This window comes from Lathamus discolor, chromosome 2 (assembly GCF_037157495.1).
Source record: "Lathamus discolor isolate bLatDis1 chromosome 2, bLatDis1.hap1, whole genome shotgun sequence".
In the NCBI taxonomy this organism is placed as follows: Eukaryota; Metazoa; Chordata; class Aves; order Psittaciformes; family Psittacidae; genus Lathamus; species Lathamus discolor.
In genome coordinates, this window is record NC_088885.1 from 53,369,283 (window position 1) to 53,387,040 (window position 17,758).

A 17,758-nucleotide genomic window follows, 5' to 3' on the forward strand; every position below is an offset into this window, starting at 1 on the left:
GGAGGTGTTTGTGAAACATTCTTTTGATACCCAGCCCTGAAATATTGGTCCGCTGTTGAGCAGGGCCATAAAAAGGTTATACTTCCCCCTAGAATAGCTTGGAATTTGCTCTCTGACCTGTCAGTCATGGCATATCCCAGGGTGCCTTGCTGGCTCCTTGGCTTCAGCCATTGCGGAGAAGTTTTATCAGCCTGGCTGCCAAAGTAGCCTTGAAACAAAACAATAATAAAAAAAGAATCCTGTTTATTCTGTGTTGTTTACTGGATTCAAGGCTTCAGTGGTTTGGTATTTAAGCTTGCAGCCTCCGCAATAGAATTGCTGGAAGCTCTCCTCCGACACCAAGGTCTCCAACTGCAGCGGTGTCCAGACCAGCATGTCTGGGCAAGCCTTTTTGGCAGGAATCCTTCCCAGTAAGGAAAGAAACAGTGAAACTGGCTGGAAAAGGTGAAAAATGGCTTGGCTAACCAGATCTTGCTCCTGTTGCTATTTGGCTATGCTATGCCAGCCAATATATTTGTTTTCTGTATCCTAAAATGTGGTTTTCCTTCCTATTCTCCAAAACAGTTCTGAGAAAAGGTTCTTTGTTTTCCCAGGATGTCAAAGAACAAAAAATTTATTCTTCCTTCTTTTCACATAATCAGAAGTGTTCATATGCAAGGGCTGTTTGAAGTCAAAGAGCTGAAATGAGGAAGAACCACCCTCTAGATGTATGGGCCACCCGGACTCCTTAGAGTTAGTCTTACCTTTGGAGGAGACATTAGTGTAAATATTCTGTAGCCTTCCTGATTATCTGTTTCCCCCCAGAGGAAATAAGGAAAGAAGTGATAGAGAAGGTGAGTGCACTTGCAGACAGAATAATCCTGACTTACACCCTGCCAAAACTAAAGCAGCAGACAAGCCTGTTAAAAACAATAATGTCAGTTTAGTTGCTTTTTTAGATTTGTTAGCCTCCTGTGCGACCAATAAGAAAAGTCCTGGAAAATTGCCTGTTGAGTAGGTGTTGTGGGAGGTAGCCCTTCCTGGGAAAGAGCCGGGCTGGTAGCAGGAGCACTGAGCTGGGGCTCTGCTGTGTCACAGCTCTGCTGTCCTTCGGAAGAAGATTTGATGTCCCTGGGGCCATATCCAGTGAATATAACAGGAGCTGCCATGACAACCATTTGTAAATAAAAGTGAATTGAAATAAAAAATCTGAAGTGGCTTTGTGGCTGTAAAGTAAACCTAAACTGTTCAAGAGGTCATATTTCCTAATCGGGGATGGCAGGAGTGATGTCTGGCTGTCAGATGGTGCTGAGCAATGCAAAGGACTGACAGAGGAACAGGAGCATGGCAGGAAAGCTAACAGAACTTTGCAAAATGGACTTCTCATACTCTTAACTCTAGGCTAGCAGCACCAGAGCTGAAGTCTCTGGTGGCCTTTGTTCCTTTATGGGGATGATCGCAGACTGTGGTCTCTACAGAAGTTGTCTATCCCAGGGTATAATGCAGGGCTGATGGATATAGGGAGTGATGTCATTTTTTCTTTAGCCAGGGCTCTGCGGTCTCAAATGAGAAGGACTCTTCCGCATACAAAGACATCACTATATGCTTTTGGCAGAAATTTTTTACATGTCTCTCCAGAACCATGTGATTTCACAGGGCACTTATTCCAAGTGTAGTAAGGCAGAGCTGGAAAACAAGAAAGCTGTCTAGGAATAGTTTCAATCCCAGGTTAATAGAAGAGCGAGCCTTCAATGTGTATCTGTTGGCATAAGATCAGAGCAGTCAGATATGTGACAAGGGCTAGAGCTGCACCATTGGCCTGTCAAGAGTACTGTGGTGTTTTGCAACTCTTTTGGAGCAGGTTTTATTTTATTTTTTTTAAAGAGCTACTTTACCATCAATTCTTCCATCACACGGATGAAGAGGGAACACAAAGAAATAGATATCTAGTCTGTATTCTGTAGAGATACATGCAAAGAGAAAATGAGCATCTCGTATTTCCTTGCTTAACCAACAGGTTGGAATTGAGAGAGCAGTGTTTGCAGCCTGGCATTTGATACACGTAATTTTTACCTTCTGTAGATGGAATCCTATGAAGACATGAAAGATGAAATCGTTAGGTAGCAGCTACACTTACAGCCTTTATCACAGGACTAAGAGTGCAATTAGTATCCTGTTTGAAAAGTTCTCCAGCCCTGCATTAACAAAAAAAAAGGTGTTGTGCTGCCCAGAAAGGTCTGGCTTCAGTTATTTCTGCTTACACGTAGAGATCTGTTCTGCTTGTAAAGACAGATGAAGTTAGCATACCTTCATGATATTGGGGAGTTAAGAACTAGAATAGAGTCATCAGCTGGGTTCTGTGATAATTTTAGACTTTAGAACTTAATACATAGATGTTTTTAAGCTTGGAATTGTAACGGGGAAGTGAAATTTAGCTCCTAGAAAAAATAGTTTTATCTGTCTATCTTCCTCCTCCTGGTTTTGAAGGTTTCTGCCCCCCCAAAAGGAGGTTACAGTTTCATTCCTGTTTCAGATTCTCTGAACAGCTTTTTCAACCCTGATTACTAGGTGTGTGTTCCCTTAAAACCAGTTCCTTCCATCCAGTCTCCAGCATGTTTTCTCCCTGTGGGTTACAAGCAGCAGTAATATCAGGTTGCTAATATGTGGAGCTCAAAAGAGGTTATTTCCTTTATTTATTCCATGGAAAATAAGTTAGCACACATCAGATTCCAGTTTCTGCACTACTGAAGATGGGTAGAGGAAAATGTTGGTAAATTCTTTGGCTAAATTAAAGTAAACATGAGGGGATATGTTTTTGTGTAACTTTCCATTAGGCTTTTAAACTTCTTCACAGAGGTTCTTTACTTATGTCCTGCAGTAACATATAAAGTAGGAATAATAATAATAACAGTAATGATAATCCATGTATCAACAGTGTTTATAAATGCCATTTATGGCTGAACAGTTTTTATGTGGACTATGTAAGTCATTTTGATCTTCACTAATTATGGTTGCTCAACTAATTATAATTTGTTTATAATTAAGAATAAGCAAATTGACACAGAAGCTTTTCTTGAAGGTCCTGTGGTGCCTGGTGCAAGCCTTTGTCAAACCTTGAGAACAGTGAAAATCTAAACCAAACAGATTTCCTCTTCTTTTGGTTTTGAGATGCTTCCTTATGTTTTTATTTGCAAATGAAGCTGATGGGAAGCACAGATGTCAAAGCATGGTGGTGGGGGTGACATTGTATAGTTGGGTTGGTGCTTTGTAGTTTGGGCCTTTGTAGATAGTTCCCATTGAATGTGCATAGATGGAGCCAGAAGCATGCTAATTTCTCATGAATACTTTGGTTTGTGGCCGAATGATTTGGGGCCAGCTTGGCCAAGCCTGGCTGCTGCCTCTTTTTTCTTTTTTTTTTCTTTCTTTCCAACTTGGCATGAATTGCTCCCATGTGCTTCAGTTCCAGTAATTCAATATTTTGTTCCTTATTTTTGTTGTTCCTTATGTAACCGGAATATTTTTCAAACACTTGTAAGGATTATGTCTGAGTTATACACATTTTTGAACATATTTTGGATTTAGTACGGTTACACAATGTGATGTGATTAGACCTGTGGCTGCTCTGAATTCTGAAGGCGAGCAAGCCCTGCAGACTACCCGGCCAGTGCTAATTTTTAATTAAGCTCTATTTAATCTCAAATTAGGTTTATGTGAAATTGGTATTTATTTATGTTTTGAGCTCCTTTAAATGGGATGCAGATGTGGTAGTAGAGCAGCACTGAATCATTATACGGAAAGGGTGATGCCTCGCATCCGGGAGGTTCTGCGTTGGGGAGGTATTCCTGACATTTAAACCAAGATTTAGGATCCAAAACTTGGTTTTCAGTGCACAGCATTACACAACCTCATGCTTTTGATCACAGAATTACTCATTATCTATATTTTTTGATCAAACAGATGCTGAACTTGACACTAACATAATTTCCTTATGCATGTAGAAAGGAGCTCTAAAAACCCCATGGCTGGAACATGAAATAGCATAAACAGAACAGATGGCAGGAGGTAGAATATAATTGCAGTTTGGTTTTTTTGTTAATTAAAGATGAGCATGTATGCTTTTCTTATGATTTTATTGTCATTAGTCATGGAGAATTGGGTGCTCCTCCCATTTGTGCAAGTGCATTGCTTATTTCCTCCCTGAGCACTATGGCACAGTTTTCTCCACCTCTGTTCTATGTGTCTTGTGTTTTCCAGAACATCAACATATTCTTATTCAGGTTTTGTTTATTGTCATAAATTCTCAGCCCGCTCAAGACAAGATAGGCCATTTGCTGAGCAAGGGGCTGTATTTAAACTATAATTTCCTACAATTTTTTCTGTGGGATTTGGTTACCTCCCCTTGAAAGTTTTAGCATAGGACTTCTGACTTTGGCTACGCAGGTGGTTTTCCACGGTGGTGTAATGCAAGCTCTACTAAGGGCTCTTTATACACTTGGAACTTAGAGCTGCCGATGGTTTCACAGCTAAGGAGAATGATCAGAGCCTGTGTCGCTGCGATGGTTAAAGGAGTGGGCACTTCTCTAATAAAACCATGGGTTACAGCCATGGGATGCTCTGAAGGAAAGAAACATTAATATAGGACATAATTTTTTCTTCTCTGTCCTGGCAGGATCTCAGCTCATTTGCCATGCCATTCTTGGACGGTGATGTGGAGAGCGCAGACAAAAATGCTTCTCGCAAGGTAGGATATTTCTGAAGTTTCACTTCTGCTGTGGTGGCTGAGTCCTTTGGTGGTAAACACCAGTTATTAGCCTTAAAAAACTCTGGAGTTTTAAATCTTTCTCACCATACCATTAACCTGTTGAGAGTGATACACTAAAGCAAATACAGTGACTTTTGCAGACCTTATCATGACAGTGCTTATGCAGTGTAACCTGGAAACAGTGGTATTGTCTCAAATGCTTCAGATGTTGTGTGTAACACTGTTGTAGTTCAATGAAGTGACATTGCTTAACTGCATTCTCAGGAATATAGTTAGCTAACAAAATTTCTGGTGCTGCTACAGAAATACAGTGGCCAAATAGGTGTCTGTGGCTGTTGGTATGTTTTCCTGGAATTGCCCCCTGATGTTTGCTCTCTGGCTACAAAGGTTTTAACTGTTCACTGTCCTTGAATTTGCTGTCCTTGGCACTGGCAAAATGAGATACTGGCAGTGTGAGTTTGCAGCCCAAAAAGCCAACTGTATCCTGGGCTGCATCAAAAGGAGCGTGACCAGCAGGTCGAAGGAGGTGATCCTGCCCCTCTACTCTGCTCTTGTGAGACCTCACCTGGAGTATTGTGTGCAGTTCTGGTGTCCTCAACATAAAAAGGACATGGAACTGTTGGAACAAGTGCAGAGGAGGGCCACGAGGATGCTCAGGGGACTGGAGCACCTCCTGTATGAAGACAGGCTGAGGAAGTTGGGGCTGTTCAGCCTGGAGAAGAGAAGGCAGTGTGGGGACCTAATAGCAGCCTTCCAGTATCTGAAGGGGGCCTATAGGGATGCTGGGGAGGGACTCTTCGCCAGGGACTGTAGTGACAGGACAAGGGGCAATGGGTTAAAACTTAAACAGGGGAAGTTTAGATTGGATTTAAGGAGGAAATTGTTTCCTGTTAGGGTGGTGAGGCACTGGAATGGGTTGCCCAGGGAGGTTGTGAGTGCTCCATCCCCGGCAGTGTTCAAGGCCAGGTTGGATGAAGCCTTGGGTGGGATGGTTTAGTGTTAGGAGTCCCTGCCCGTGGCAGGGGGGGGTTGGAACTAGATGAACTTGAGGTCCTTTCCAACCCTAACTATTCTATGATTCTGTGATTTGCTGAAGCTACAGCAGTAGGGTCTTCCTTTAAACAAGGCTGAAAGATTCCTCCTCATTGTGGGATTAACTCAAGATTGTCCTTCTGGAGGCAATGGTATGGTTTGTGTTTTCTGATATCCTGATATTACATTAAACCAATAGATTCACAGAGCTTGCTTGCTTAAAATGATCAGCGAAGCCTATTCAATGGATGACGCTAGGGATGTTTATAAAGCGCCTACGCAACTTTCAAGGAAATAAGAACTGTGGGTGGGATCTGTCATATTCAGGTCCTGGCCTCATTACTTTCACAAAGCCTTGAGTTACAAGCTGGTCTGCTAAGCGTAAACCTCCTACCAGCCAAGTTGTGAAGAGAAATACTGCTCTGAACAGTAGATAGCCCCAAAAGCTGATCTGTAGCTACACAACAGACCAGTTTGCTTGTCACAATATTTACAAGGCTGTGGACCTCTGTGAAGATTAAACCTGCTACAAGCCATTTGTCAACGAGTCTGCCGTTACAGTTCAAGGCAGGTGAAGCAATAAATATCTCCTTAGTGAAGCTAATCCGCACCCAGAACAACTTAGCTCTGTTGACAGCACAAGTTTCTGTTCCTTTGCACCTCGCTGCAAAGGACAGTTGTTTAAAAAATGTCTGCAATCCATCAGTAACTGAATACTTTTATAACATTGGCCTTGTTCTTTTCTGCATTGGACCTTTTAAGACTGACGTATGAGTCACTGACGCAGAGGAACTCTTGTAGATGCCAGGGAAGCTGAAATATACAGCATTGCCAAAAGGTGCTTGCTTGGAGGGTTTGAGTAAAATGAACAATGTGATGGTTTTGGAAGGGGTTGTCATGCTGGAAGAAGGCAGGGTTTTCTAGCTAAAACTTGATTTTTCCATTTATCAGCTCCTTTCCCAGAGAGAGTTGAGAAAGCTGCATGAATCTCAGTCACGAAGAAAAAAATATACCGCAGCCAGTCTATCTCACTTGTGTAGTATTACATGGTATTGTTTAATGACTTCCACTTCACCACTTCACCTGTTTTTCCTCTTAATAGTCTTGGTTCTCTCTTTTGACAAGTGCTTGTATTGGGAGAACTAGAAGAACATTTCAGTAGTTGCCCCTTTTTGCACCTTCAGTAAATGCTGGGTTTTTAATCCCTAGACTTGAGTCAAGTTCTGCTTACGGGAGTGCAATTAATTTTTGAATAACCATGCAACTGGGACTTAACATCTGAAATTGCATTTTTAACTGACCTTTTTGACTGAGTGTATAAGACAGAGTTTTTTTTCTAACATTATGCTTGGAGCTCTGTTCAACACATACAACAAAGTGGGATCTTTGCTGCTAGAGAGTGATGAGTAGCATTAGACTGCAATATTTGCTTAATTTTAACTGAAAGTTTGCCAGTCTCTACTGGTGCTACATAAAGAAATCCCTAGTTACTCTTCACTTTCAAGTGAGATGTTTTTTCTTTGTTCAAGTTTGAAATCACAGTGCAGTGTGTAACTTCTGTATATCAAAAGTCAGTGCTCCATCAGTAGTGTGGCTTTTCCATTCACCCGTCTTGTTGGAGACAGGCAATTCATCAGGGATGTCTCTTTTCCTGCACTTAACTCTTCTGTCACCTGAGCTATAGATCAAGATAGAGAGCAGTTCACAGCCTATCGTTCCGATCTGTCATTAATTTAATCCTCTTATTCTTTGTGAAAGGCTTTTAGAAGCTGAATTAACATTTTCCACAGTGATCCTCAATACTTTATCATGCAAGTGGGTCTCAATCATTATCCTGTGACAATAATCCTCATTACACAATTAGGAAACTCAAGTGCAAAATTATTTGTTCAAGTTCACATATGAATTTTTTGGCAGCAGTAGGAATGTGACACACATTTCCTGAAGTTGAGCCTTCATCACTTCTCATCAATACGGCTATTATAAATGATGTATTCTTCTTTCCTTTATGACTGACATCAGGAAGAGGATAGGGATAGTTTTCACCTTTCTCTGTTGAAGATGGAGAACATAATACTGTGAAGAATCTTGTGTAGAAGTGTTTGGGGTGGAGTGATGCAGAAAGGTAGCTCTTGTGTCTGTGGCAGGTATTCTGGCCCTTCTTATTGCCTGACAAAATGCCTCAATACTTGTGCTGGTAGCTTGGTGTAAAACAGCTGGTATTGCCCATTGCTCAAGCTCAAAGCTTGCACTATCCAGAAATGGCTGAATCCTTCTTGCAGAGAGACCTTAAAGGGTCATTAAATGCAGCAGTGTAGACAAGGACAACCAGGTCTTCCTGTATAAGGAGAAGCAATTAGATTTACTGGATTTCCTCAGTCTGGGAATAGATGGTGGAAGAGAGGCAGTTTAGAGGCCTGCAAAATCATGAGTGATGTGGAGCATCATTCAGAAAGTAATTCTGGTACAGTGTGGTAAGGCAGCAGTCAGGGATGAGTGCCCCTGTGCACCCAAATGGCTCTATCAGTGCCAGAGGTCTTAACACCTTGAATACTTATAGATCCATCATCTAAAATCTGATGGATAAGGTGAAAGGATAAGGTATGGAAACTATAGGAGAATGATATCCGTTGCCTTCAGCTGGAAGTGCAGGATAGTGCATGATTAGAGAGAAAAAAAATGACACAAGAAAATTGACCATGGGAAGACGAATAGCAAATTATAGAGGGAGGAGGGAATAGGAGGAAGAAAATAAGTTCAAAGAATAATATCTATCTATAGATAGATATTCTATCTATAATGGAATTGTCATAAGGATATAGAACATACAATATAGAACTTGTCATAAGAATATAGAACAAAGCCTGAAAAAGAAGTGCGCATTAATTTTTAGTTCTCTCCATGGGGAAAAAGCTGGTGAGATGTTTATCTTAGATGACAGTGTTGACTCTGTCCTATTAATAACTTCAGTGTATTTAAAGCAGAAGGTGCTAAAGCTAGACATTTTAAAACTAAATGCAAACAACTCCAATAAAACACCCTTGAATGAACTGGCAGAGCTTTCTCTGACTAGTGCTGATTTTGAATGCATCTTGGAGCAGAGATGAAGTTCCAAAACACTGCAAAAAAGGAAGCAATTACTGTGTTAGTATTTACGGTGTTTGCAATTAGGATAATTTACAGGTTTGTCCTCGGCAAAATGGTGAAATATCTAGTATTGGATAGTTAATGATGCTCTTATAATAGACTCATTTGGATTGGAATTAATGGTAAGCAGTTCTTACTGAACAAATGTGGGGGTTTAAATGGATTATAAGTTTGGTTGGAAAATGTCATAGTGTTGGTGTCATGTATATAAAAGCAGCACAAGACATTTGGATTTAAGAAGCTGGAATGGTACTGAGTAAACACGGAGCCTATTAAATGAATAAAAAACCTGGCTGGTAAAATAAATTGAGACTCATGAGTGGAAGATTTTGTTTCTAGGCAGACAAAACATTCTGTTGCTATACTATATCATACTTTATCAGGGACTTGAAAGAAATACAGACAAATACAGTTTGTAGTTCATACAAAAATGAGGGGGAAGAGAGTGGTACATTCTGAGCAGGAAACTCTCCAGTGCAGAATGAAATTGTGATCAGTTACACCAAGGAGCAAATCACGCAGGCTTTATTTTTGCAAAGCCTTAATTAGATTTTACGAATGGCTGTTGGTAATGAGCTGTACGTGGATTCTGGATGTGACATGGCATTTAAAGGATGAGTTTGCTTTTTTGGAAGTACAAACAAAGGAACAGGGTGAAGTGTAGATGCTTTGTTACAGCTACCTTTGCACTGACTCACAGTTCTACTATCAGGAATGCAGGAAAGTGTTGATGAACTAGGATAAGAAAACATCTGAGGAGTGACTTCAGTATTGAAGGACTTCAAGGATTGCTTTGTCCTGCTTCTGATCCCTGCATTGTTTTTGTTTTGTCCAGTGACTCAGGGGAGCTGCGTGAGCAGCCCCTGAGCGATGGAGAAGAAGCAAATAAAAATGTTGGGTTTAGCCCCCCCCTTCTCTGGATAATAAATCTCTTTTTGATTTTTTCCCCCAGTCTCTTAATTATCCATTTCTTTACGAGCAGTGAGAATGGGGAGCATGTCCTGGATGGTGCCACAGCCTTGGCATGGGGCACGTGCAGTGGATGCAGTGAGCCTCAGGGCAAGGGCAGATAGGACAACCACTGCACTGTCATGTGCATGACTCCTTCCCATCCACTGCTTTAAAATAAATGCGGTTAAGGTTTAGAACATGGAGGGATAGCCAGCCCTGCTTTCACCTTTCCTCAAGCCTGTTTCTGCCTTCGAGCAGCCCTGGTTTTCCTGCTGAACATGTTACTCCAACTGTCTGTAACACCAATGCAGAGCTCTCAGAGCCTGCTAGAGCAGCCAGATGCATCCCGTTGTATTTTAATTTGGGAAAGTGTCCTTGTACTTTAGTTTTGGGAAGTGACATCTCTGATCCTGTAATATACATTGTCATCTCAATTGTTACTGCTTATGCAGAACCAAGGGAGCTAGTGGTGGTGGTGCATGTGACCACATGGTGCCTGGGAGAGTAAGTCCTTCATTACCTTTCAATCTAATGAAGTCAGCTCTTGTGTTTCTGCGAGCCCTTTTATTCCAGCAGAATGAGAGAATCATCCAATTAACTTTATCAAAGGGCTTTTTAATTCAGATTCAGTGGAAGGGCAGGAACAAGTGCAGACATCTATCTGGTGTATTGTCTCTAATTGTGTTTGCTGTCCTTGTCAAGGATGGTGGGAGGTGATTCCTTTTCTGTTACTCGACATTCAACAGATTTTTAAGTGAAGAGGCAAAATGAAAGTCAAATAATTCACTGTTTTAAAAGCAAACAGAACTCAAATGCTCCATAAGTGTCTTAACTATTTGGAGCTGGAGAATAAAAGAACGCAGCTCAGCAGCATTTAATAACTTTTACTTAAACTCAGAGGCATTTTGAAAGGCTCTTTAGCTTGAGCCCATTTTTATGATGGATAGTTTTTTCAGCCTCTTCTGAAAAATTAATCTAAATTCAGATTACCAACTGAATCAGAGCCAGAGATTTTTCAGGGAGCGCATCCACTAGGGAAGGCTGTGTGCCCAAGAAAGGACCACTTTCTTGAAGAGCTGGAGCACTCTGGTAGGGGAGCAGAGGAAATGGCTGCGGAGAGGTGCCGTGGCAGGGACACAGGCACTGCCTGTGTTTCCTGCCTCCAACACAGCCTCTGCCTGTGTCATGGTTAGGATCTTCTCAGCAGAGCTTATTCATTTTTCTAGGCACGTTGCTTTGGGAAGGGCACTTCACTTCCCAGCAGTTTAAGGAGTCCTTAAATTCTAGGTTGGGAGCAGAAATGGCTTCTTAGAGAGGATTTTATTTGGTAAAATGGAGGGATCAGATTTTCAATACAAAGCAAGGGAAAGAAAATGACAATGTTGGGAATATATCTGCCTGTGAGTGAGAAGAGGCAGGACTGAGTTGGATGGTGTGCGGACAACAAAAGACTAGTTTGTGGTGAAGTATGAACTGTTTGGTCTCTTAGCACATTGCAGTGAGGATTATCATATGGTAGTGATTAAATGTAGTGTACTTTAATCTTTCTTGTAAAATAAGATGAAGAACTGTGAGTCAGGTAAAGAAAACAAATGATGGGAAAGATGGGAGGCTGGTGTTGAAGGGATGACTGCAGGGTGGAGGGACAGAACTGGTGGGGGTTGCCCAAGCTCAGTCCCAGAACTGGTGTTTGCTAGTGAAGCTGAGGTAAAAAGTAGAAGCATACTAACCAGATTTCTTGGGGTGCAGAGAGAAGTGGTTTTTTATTAGGGAAGGACCTTATACAGGAAGACCTGGATGGCCTTCAGGATGCATAGTTCTTAACAGCACAAGATGCAAGGCTTTTCACTTGGGGAATTTCAACAGAAGCGATAAATAATAGAGGTTAGGGAGCATTCTCTTGGCCTGGAGATGAAAGACTTGGACACAGTCCTTTTGCAGAGCCAAACTCTTGCACCTACTAGAGCCGTGTGGCCACGTGCAACCTGGGACTGTCCCTGGCTTGTGCTCTGTCCAAGCCCAGGTGGCACCTGGGTAATGCTTATGGCACAGACTAAATCCCCATCAGACAGAGAGTGGGCAGAGAAGCCACAGGGACAACTGCTTGATGATTTGAGTCTCTTGTCCAGCTGCTTCATTCACGGGTATGGGGTAGCCTGGGACTGGTAGTGATTCTTTTTGTTGGGAATTTGTCATCTAGGAGTTTTTTGAAAATAAAGGTGTGGGTTTGCTGGTCCCTCACAGGATGGCTGTTCATAGCTAGGAAGAAGGAAGAAGGGATTAGGAAGAGAGACAGATTCCCTCAGCCAAGTGAAATGACAGAGGCAGCTTTCAGGATGCTGTTTCTTGCATTGAAATCATCCAGAGCTGCCCAGTGTGGAGCAAGTGCCATGCTATCACTACATTTCAGTCAAAAAATGGAACATTAAGTCTGCTGAACACTGTAAGACATGTCTTGTTTTGTTGCTTCATTCAGCAGTGGCCAGTTCTGGATGTATTTTAGAAACCCACCTAAGATCACTTGGTGTATACAGCAGAGCAGAGTCTTTCCCTAGTCCCCAGCTGAAGGTGCTTTTGTGCTCCCAAGCATGAAAACTGATAGTGTAGCATTTTAGAATATGTTTACTCAGTGCTATGCAGGGTAACTGGTTTAGCCTTGAACAAGTGGCATCAGCGACTAGAAACAGCACATCTGATGTGAGGTCCCTTCCAACCTTTGGGATTCTGTGATTCTGTGATGTAGCACGGGGCTCTGCTCAGTTGCTTAACTTCGCCAGGGAGCACATTGCCCTAGGCTGAGGGTTGCACTGGCACTATTACCAAGCTGTTAATTTAGCCCTATTCCTGCTGCACTGTTTTCTGAATGTATAGTCAGGAGCTGACATTTCTCTCCAATGTAAGCAGTTTTAAGGTGTAAGGAGTCTAGGGTTAGGCGCATAGCCCAAAGATCTTCTATATGCTCTGCACAAAGCCAACACAAGGAATGTTTTGTTGGTGGTTGGTTGTGTTTTTAATTACATGAACAGTCTTCATAGTTGGAGGAAATTTTCAGTTTGTTTGATTAGACCTTATTTGTGCATTGATTTGTATTATACTTGCATTGTGTGTTTGGATTCCTTCTCCTCAAAAGGCCAATTATCCGATCAGGGTCGAATAAGCCATATCACCATGTGCATTATTAGGTGTGTTTCATATTTCTGCCCTGTCTCACTTTACTGCTTTTCCTAGACCAACACAAACTGATGTACAAGGGTTATTAATGTGAGAAACCAAAGTGCAATATGTTTCTTTGCTGCTACAGCTCAACTGGAGGAGTAGTTATCTTTCCGAAGCACATGTGGAGTTTTCTGCCTACCTGCCTGGCATAGCTTCAGGAACTAAGTCCAGAAATCATGAAGAGCAGGCTGATGATCCATCTAGCTGTGTAACCTGCCTCTAGCACCACTGCCAAAGTCACACCGAGTCTGCATAGGAGGGTGGGGGTTATTCCACAGCAGAGATTCTTCTGCATTCCCGATGAAGGATGAAAATTGACAGTGCCCTGTGACTTTTGTATGTGCCGTGATAACTGTTGCTGCTGACGATTTTACTTGTAGAAGCACCTGGTCATTTTTCAAAACTCTCAACCCAGTAGCCTCCACTCCTGTTCTAAGAACGCAATCCTGTTGTAATTCCCCAAGCAGAATCACAGGTATTTATCTGTTTTGATGGTGGGTGTAACCTGCCTTTAATTAATACGTGGAGCGGCTGGAGGAGAACTCGATGTAGTAATTTCCTTTAGTTTAGTAGCGTGCACATGTGTATTTAGCAGCATGCCCCTGGTGATCTGACAATTAGCTAATAATTCAGCTGCCTGGCACGATGGAGAGAAAGCAACCAGTTGTGATGGCAATAAATGAAAACATCCCGCTGCTTCTGCTCGGAATTCGAGGACGATTTGCTTTCGTGTCTGGCTTGGGCGTACAAGGGAATACCGACTTTTTTGACAAATTGTTGTGTGACATTTTACATTCCTGGAATTGCTTTTGAGTGTGAGAACACCACAGCCTTGTCAGAGTGGCTCCTACCAGTGTGTCGTTAAAGAAGCGTGCAAACAAAAGAAAACATGAAATATTAAGGGAGGCACCAGAAAGACATTGGTTGTTTAGCTTTACAAATGTCATGGCTTGTCACTTCAGGAAGAGTTAAGATGAAATTCCCATCCTGGAAACATTCTTAAATTACAGTAGTAGTGACAGGTTTGTCTTATGATTAAAATGAACTTGAAAATATTCCCTACTTTATGGCAGTAGATTTGGCAACAGACATATTTAAATCTCAGTGCAAAGGGAGGTGCTGTTGTGCTACTTAGTTGCTTCCTGGACTATGTAGTTGTCAAGAGAACAACGTGTAAGTAGTCTTGGATGATTTACAGATGATATTTTAATAAAGCTAATGAGCTTTTATGAAAAAGCTATCACTTTGGCACTATTTTACCCATGACAAAAATGCAATTTGTGTATTAATTTACTTATAGTGTGGTGGTTATGCCAGGTCTCAGTTGAGGAATTGCACCCTATTAGTGTTGATGAATAGTCACCAGGAGACAGTTTGTGTGCCAGAGGACTCAGAGTGGCAATAACGAAGATACGGTCCACATGACAGAATAGACGTGGGATATGAAATGAGGTTAAGATTGCACACAGAATCCATGGCAGCTGGGAAGCAAACCTGAGGCTCAGGCCACTGCATTAAGCATGAAACACTACTTTTCCTACTCTTATGGATACTGTCAAGATACTTTTAGTACCTACTGCTTCAGTTAGAGCTCATTTATGTTTTGCAAAAATGTCCCCCTGAGGGCAACTGCTCCCCTAATGTATCTGCAAAAGCACGGGTTATTTCTGAGATATTTTTGTCCATGTTGTCAAAAATAAGTGTGCAGGTATAAGAAGCTGTTATGTTTTTGAAGAGACTTTTGTGCTCCACAGAGGAGCACAGAGCAGAATTCATCAACTGTCAAGGGTTGTGCCAGCATGTCTCTGTTCATGCTATTTGTGTCCACCTCCCAGACCAAGTGCCACTTGCCTTTTAGGTTAGAAACCTTCCCAAATGAGAGACCACACTCCCTGCAGGCCCTTCTGCAGTTCCCATGGAGTGGGACCAATTCGAGCTCTGTCCTGTCCCAAGAGGAAAGAAGAGCTGGTCCAAAGCACATGTGTAGGAGACAGAGGTTTACAAGAAGCAGGGTCCTGTGTTACAGAGGGAGCAGCTCTCTGGCTGTTGTCCTGCTTGTATGTATTTCTACAAGTGTTTTGGAGCTGTGGCTAAAAGTGCTTTAGAAAAGGGAGTTAATGGCTTATGTGTTTTAAACTCAGCTGACAATTTTTTAGCTGGGTTCATATATACAAGTGCTTCACTGACACAAAGGAGGGCACAGGTACTTACGAAGCTTTCTTTCATCTCTTCTTTCACCGAAATCATCCTAATAAAAGATGCTGGTTTTCCCTACAATGACTCCCATGGCAACAATACCATGCCTAACTAGGCTGAGGCACACTGGGGGGTATCTATCACAGGCAGAAGTTGTCTGATCCGTATCTCCTGCTTTGTGTTGTGTAATTGGGAAGAGAGGAGCAGGCATGCAAAGGGCTTGAAACTCAGTGGCACACCGTGCCTGTGGGCACATACACCGGGGCCTTTGCTTATTCCTTCCCTGGAGACCTAAACCCCACTGCTGCCTTTTGCCACGAACAGAGCCCTTCATTCATGAGAAATGCCCCTGGCTAAAAAAGCAGCCTCAAACCCACAGAAGTACCTTGTGCATCCAGAAGGAAATAAACTCTATGTGTAGCCCAAACACAGGCGAATCCCACAGAGGTTTTGGGTTAGCTTCTGTTAATTGTATGCACAGAGAATTTAATCTTTGCTCCCTTCTTTTCTGTTTGCTTTTCTGGGTTTTTATTCCGCCTTGCTGGGTGAGCCTGCACAGCGCAGCGCTGCGTTGTGCACAGATATTCACACTGACAGAAAAGCCAGCGCAGGTCCCAAAAGAGATACAGCCATTAGAAAGGTTGTACCCAGACTCAGGGGCAGGGTAATTCACAGCAATGTCATCACTCTAAAATGGCTCCTCTATTTTGGGGACTGGAGTTGCAGTCCCACAGTTGTGGCTGTGGCCATCAGTGTAGAGACCCGTAAGGCGCTTAGGAACTTGTGTACTGTGCTGTACACCACATCATGAGATGGAGATTTAAGTACTGTAGAAGGGTGCTTAAATTAAGAGGAAGAGTCTGGGGCACTGTGTTTCCTTAATGGTGATCATTCATTGCCTGTCATCTTTCAGTTGCCGGGAGAAGGGAGGGGGATGTGTGACAAATTAAAGCAGTAAAGAAAATCCTGTGTTATATGTGATAATAAAATGTATGCCACATATTGAAATTCTTTTGTGAAATTCAGGCTGTCTTTAAGAGCAAGGGGCAGTATGGAGCCCAGAGAGGTGGTACACGCAGTGCCAGTGTCAGTGGAGGCAGTGCTGTGGAAGGTGAGGTGTAGCTAACCCACCACACGAATAAACAGGAGCTGATGATGTTAAGGCAGGTTCAGAGATCCTGATGGCCCAAGCTGAACTGAATTAATGGTGGTTTTCTTTTTATTTCCTTTCTCTCTCTTCCTCAGGTGGAAGAAAGCTACTCCACCAGCAGTCCTTCCAAAGGGCTTTTCTCCAAAGGGCTCCAGAACCGACCTTCCAGCCCTGTTTCTGCCCCTGTGAGATCCAAACATAGCCCTGGCTCACCCAAAACAGTGTTCCCCTTTCCCTACCAGGAGTCTCCCCCGCGCTCCCCACGCCGAATGAGCTTCAGTGGGATCTTCAGGTCCTCCTCCAAAGAGTCCTCCCCCAATTCTAACCCGTCTACCTCTCCTGGGGGCATCAAGTTTTTCTCCAGATCAAGAAAAAGTAAGAAATTGCTCATGTTATTTCAGGAAGATACACAGTACCTCTGGGCTTGGCCCATTCTTTACCTGCGGTAGTGAAGTAAGTGCAGATGAGGCATGTGCTAATTTTTCGTTATCGCTTTCACTGACCATGTGTTCTGGGTTTCTGACATGCTGGCCATTAGGGTATGGCCTCTGCAGGGCCGTGGACACTTACACAGTGCTGAGGAGGGAAATCATGCTTCAAAGCTTTGCTTAGGATTCCTGCATCCGCCTGAGTGGGAGTTTTCTGGGTGGTTTCATGGGGGCCGGTTGGATGTCAGCACTGGGGCTCGAGAGCAGCTGGAGATGTTCATGGGGTTTGCAGCGGAGGTGGGCGCAGAAAGAACATCATCTGAGCAGCTAACAGAGACTTGCCTCTGTAGGCTCCATGGAGAATTTCTGTTCTTCTTTAAAATAATATTTCTCTGCCCTGTTGTAGGAGGGGAAAGAGACCTTTACTGCATAGAAGTGAATGATACATGTTTCCAATCAAACAACCATTAAGGGAGTGTTTGAGCTCCTCTGCCAGAACATGAAAGGCATCATAGACCTGTATGGTTCAGAGCACTCGCCTGCTTTATATTGGGCACAAATTGTACCTCTTCAGCAGCTAGCGGGCTAATGCACTATTAGGGCTCAGAAATGAGCTGACTAAGAACAGGCTTCAGTTTTAAAACTTTCTTGCTGAATAAGGGTTCCCAGTGCTGGTCTACAAACCCAACCTGGTCTACTCAAGGGGTTAGTGGCTATACGAAGGGAATAGAGTTACAGGGGAAAGAGGGGACTATCTTACCACTGAGGGTGCTGATTGTCAGATCATAGTATGCTTTCCTTCTGTGAGCAGAAGAAATAACTTGGTAATAAATTGTTGGCAAACCTTCTGCGACAATGTAGGTAGAGAATTAGTGATGTGTATACCTACGACTGGCT

At 42.7% G+C, this 17,758-nt stretch overlaps 1 protein-coding gene across 7 annotated transcripts in view; it reads left to right on the forward strand.

The window, feature by feature from the left end:
• PRKAG2 (protein kinase AMP-activated non-catalytic subunit gamma 2) overlaps nucleotides 1–17,758 on the forward strand; it is a 223,743-nt gene that overhangs the window by 62,760 nt on the left and 143,225 nt on the right. For all 7 annotated transcript variants that reach the window (XR_010609971.1, XR_010609970.1, XM_065666839.1 and 4 more), the window contains exons 2-3: nucleotides 4,649–4,720; nucleotides 16,529–16,808. Coding sequence is in view for 5 of the 7 variants with exons in the window: in XM_065666839.1 (XP_065522911.1) it covers nucleotides 4,649–4,720; nucleotides 16,529–16,808 (352 nt within the window). In the remaining 2 variants the exon portion in view is untranslated. The remainder of the gene's footprint in view (nucleotides 1–4,648; nucleotides 4,721–16,528; nucleotides 16,809–17,758) is intronic.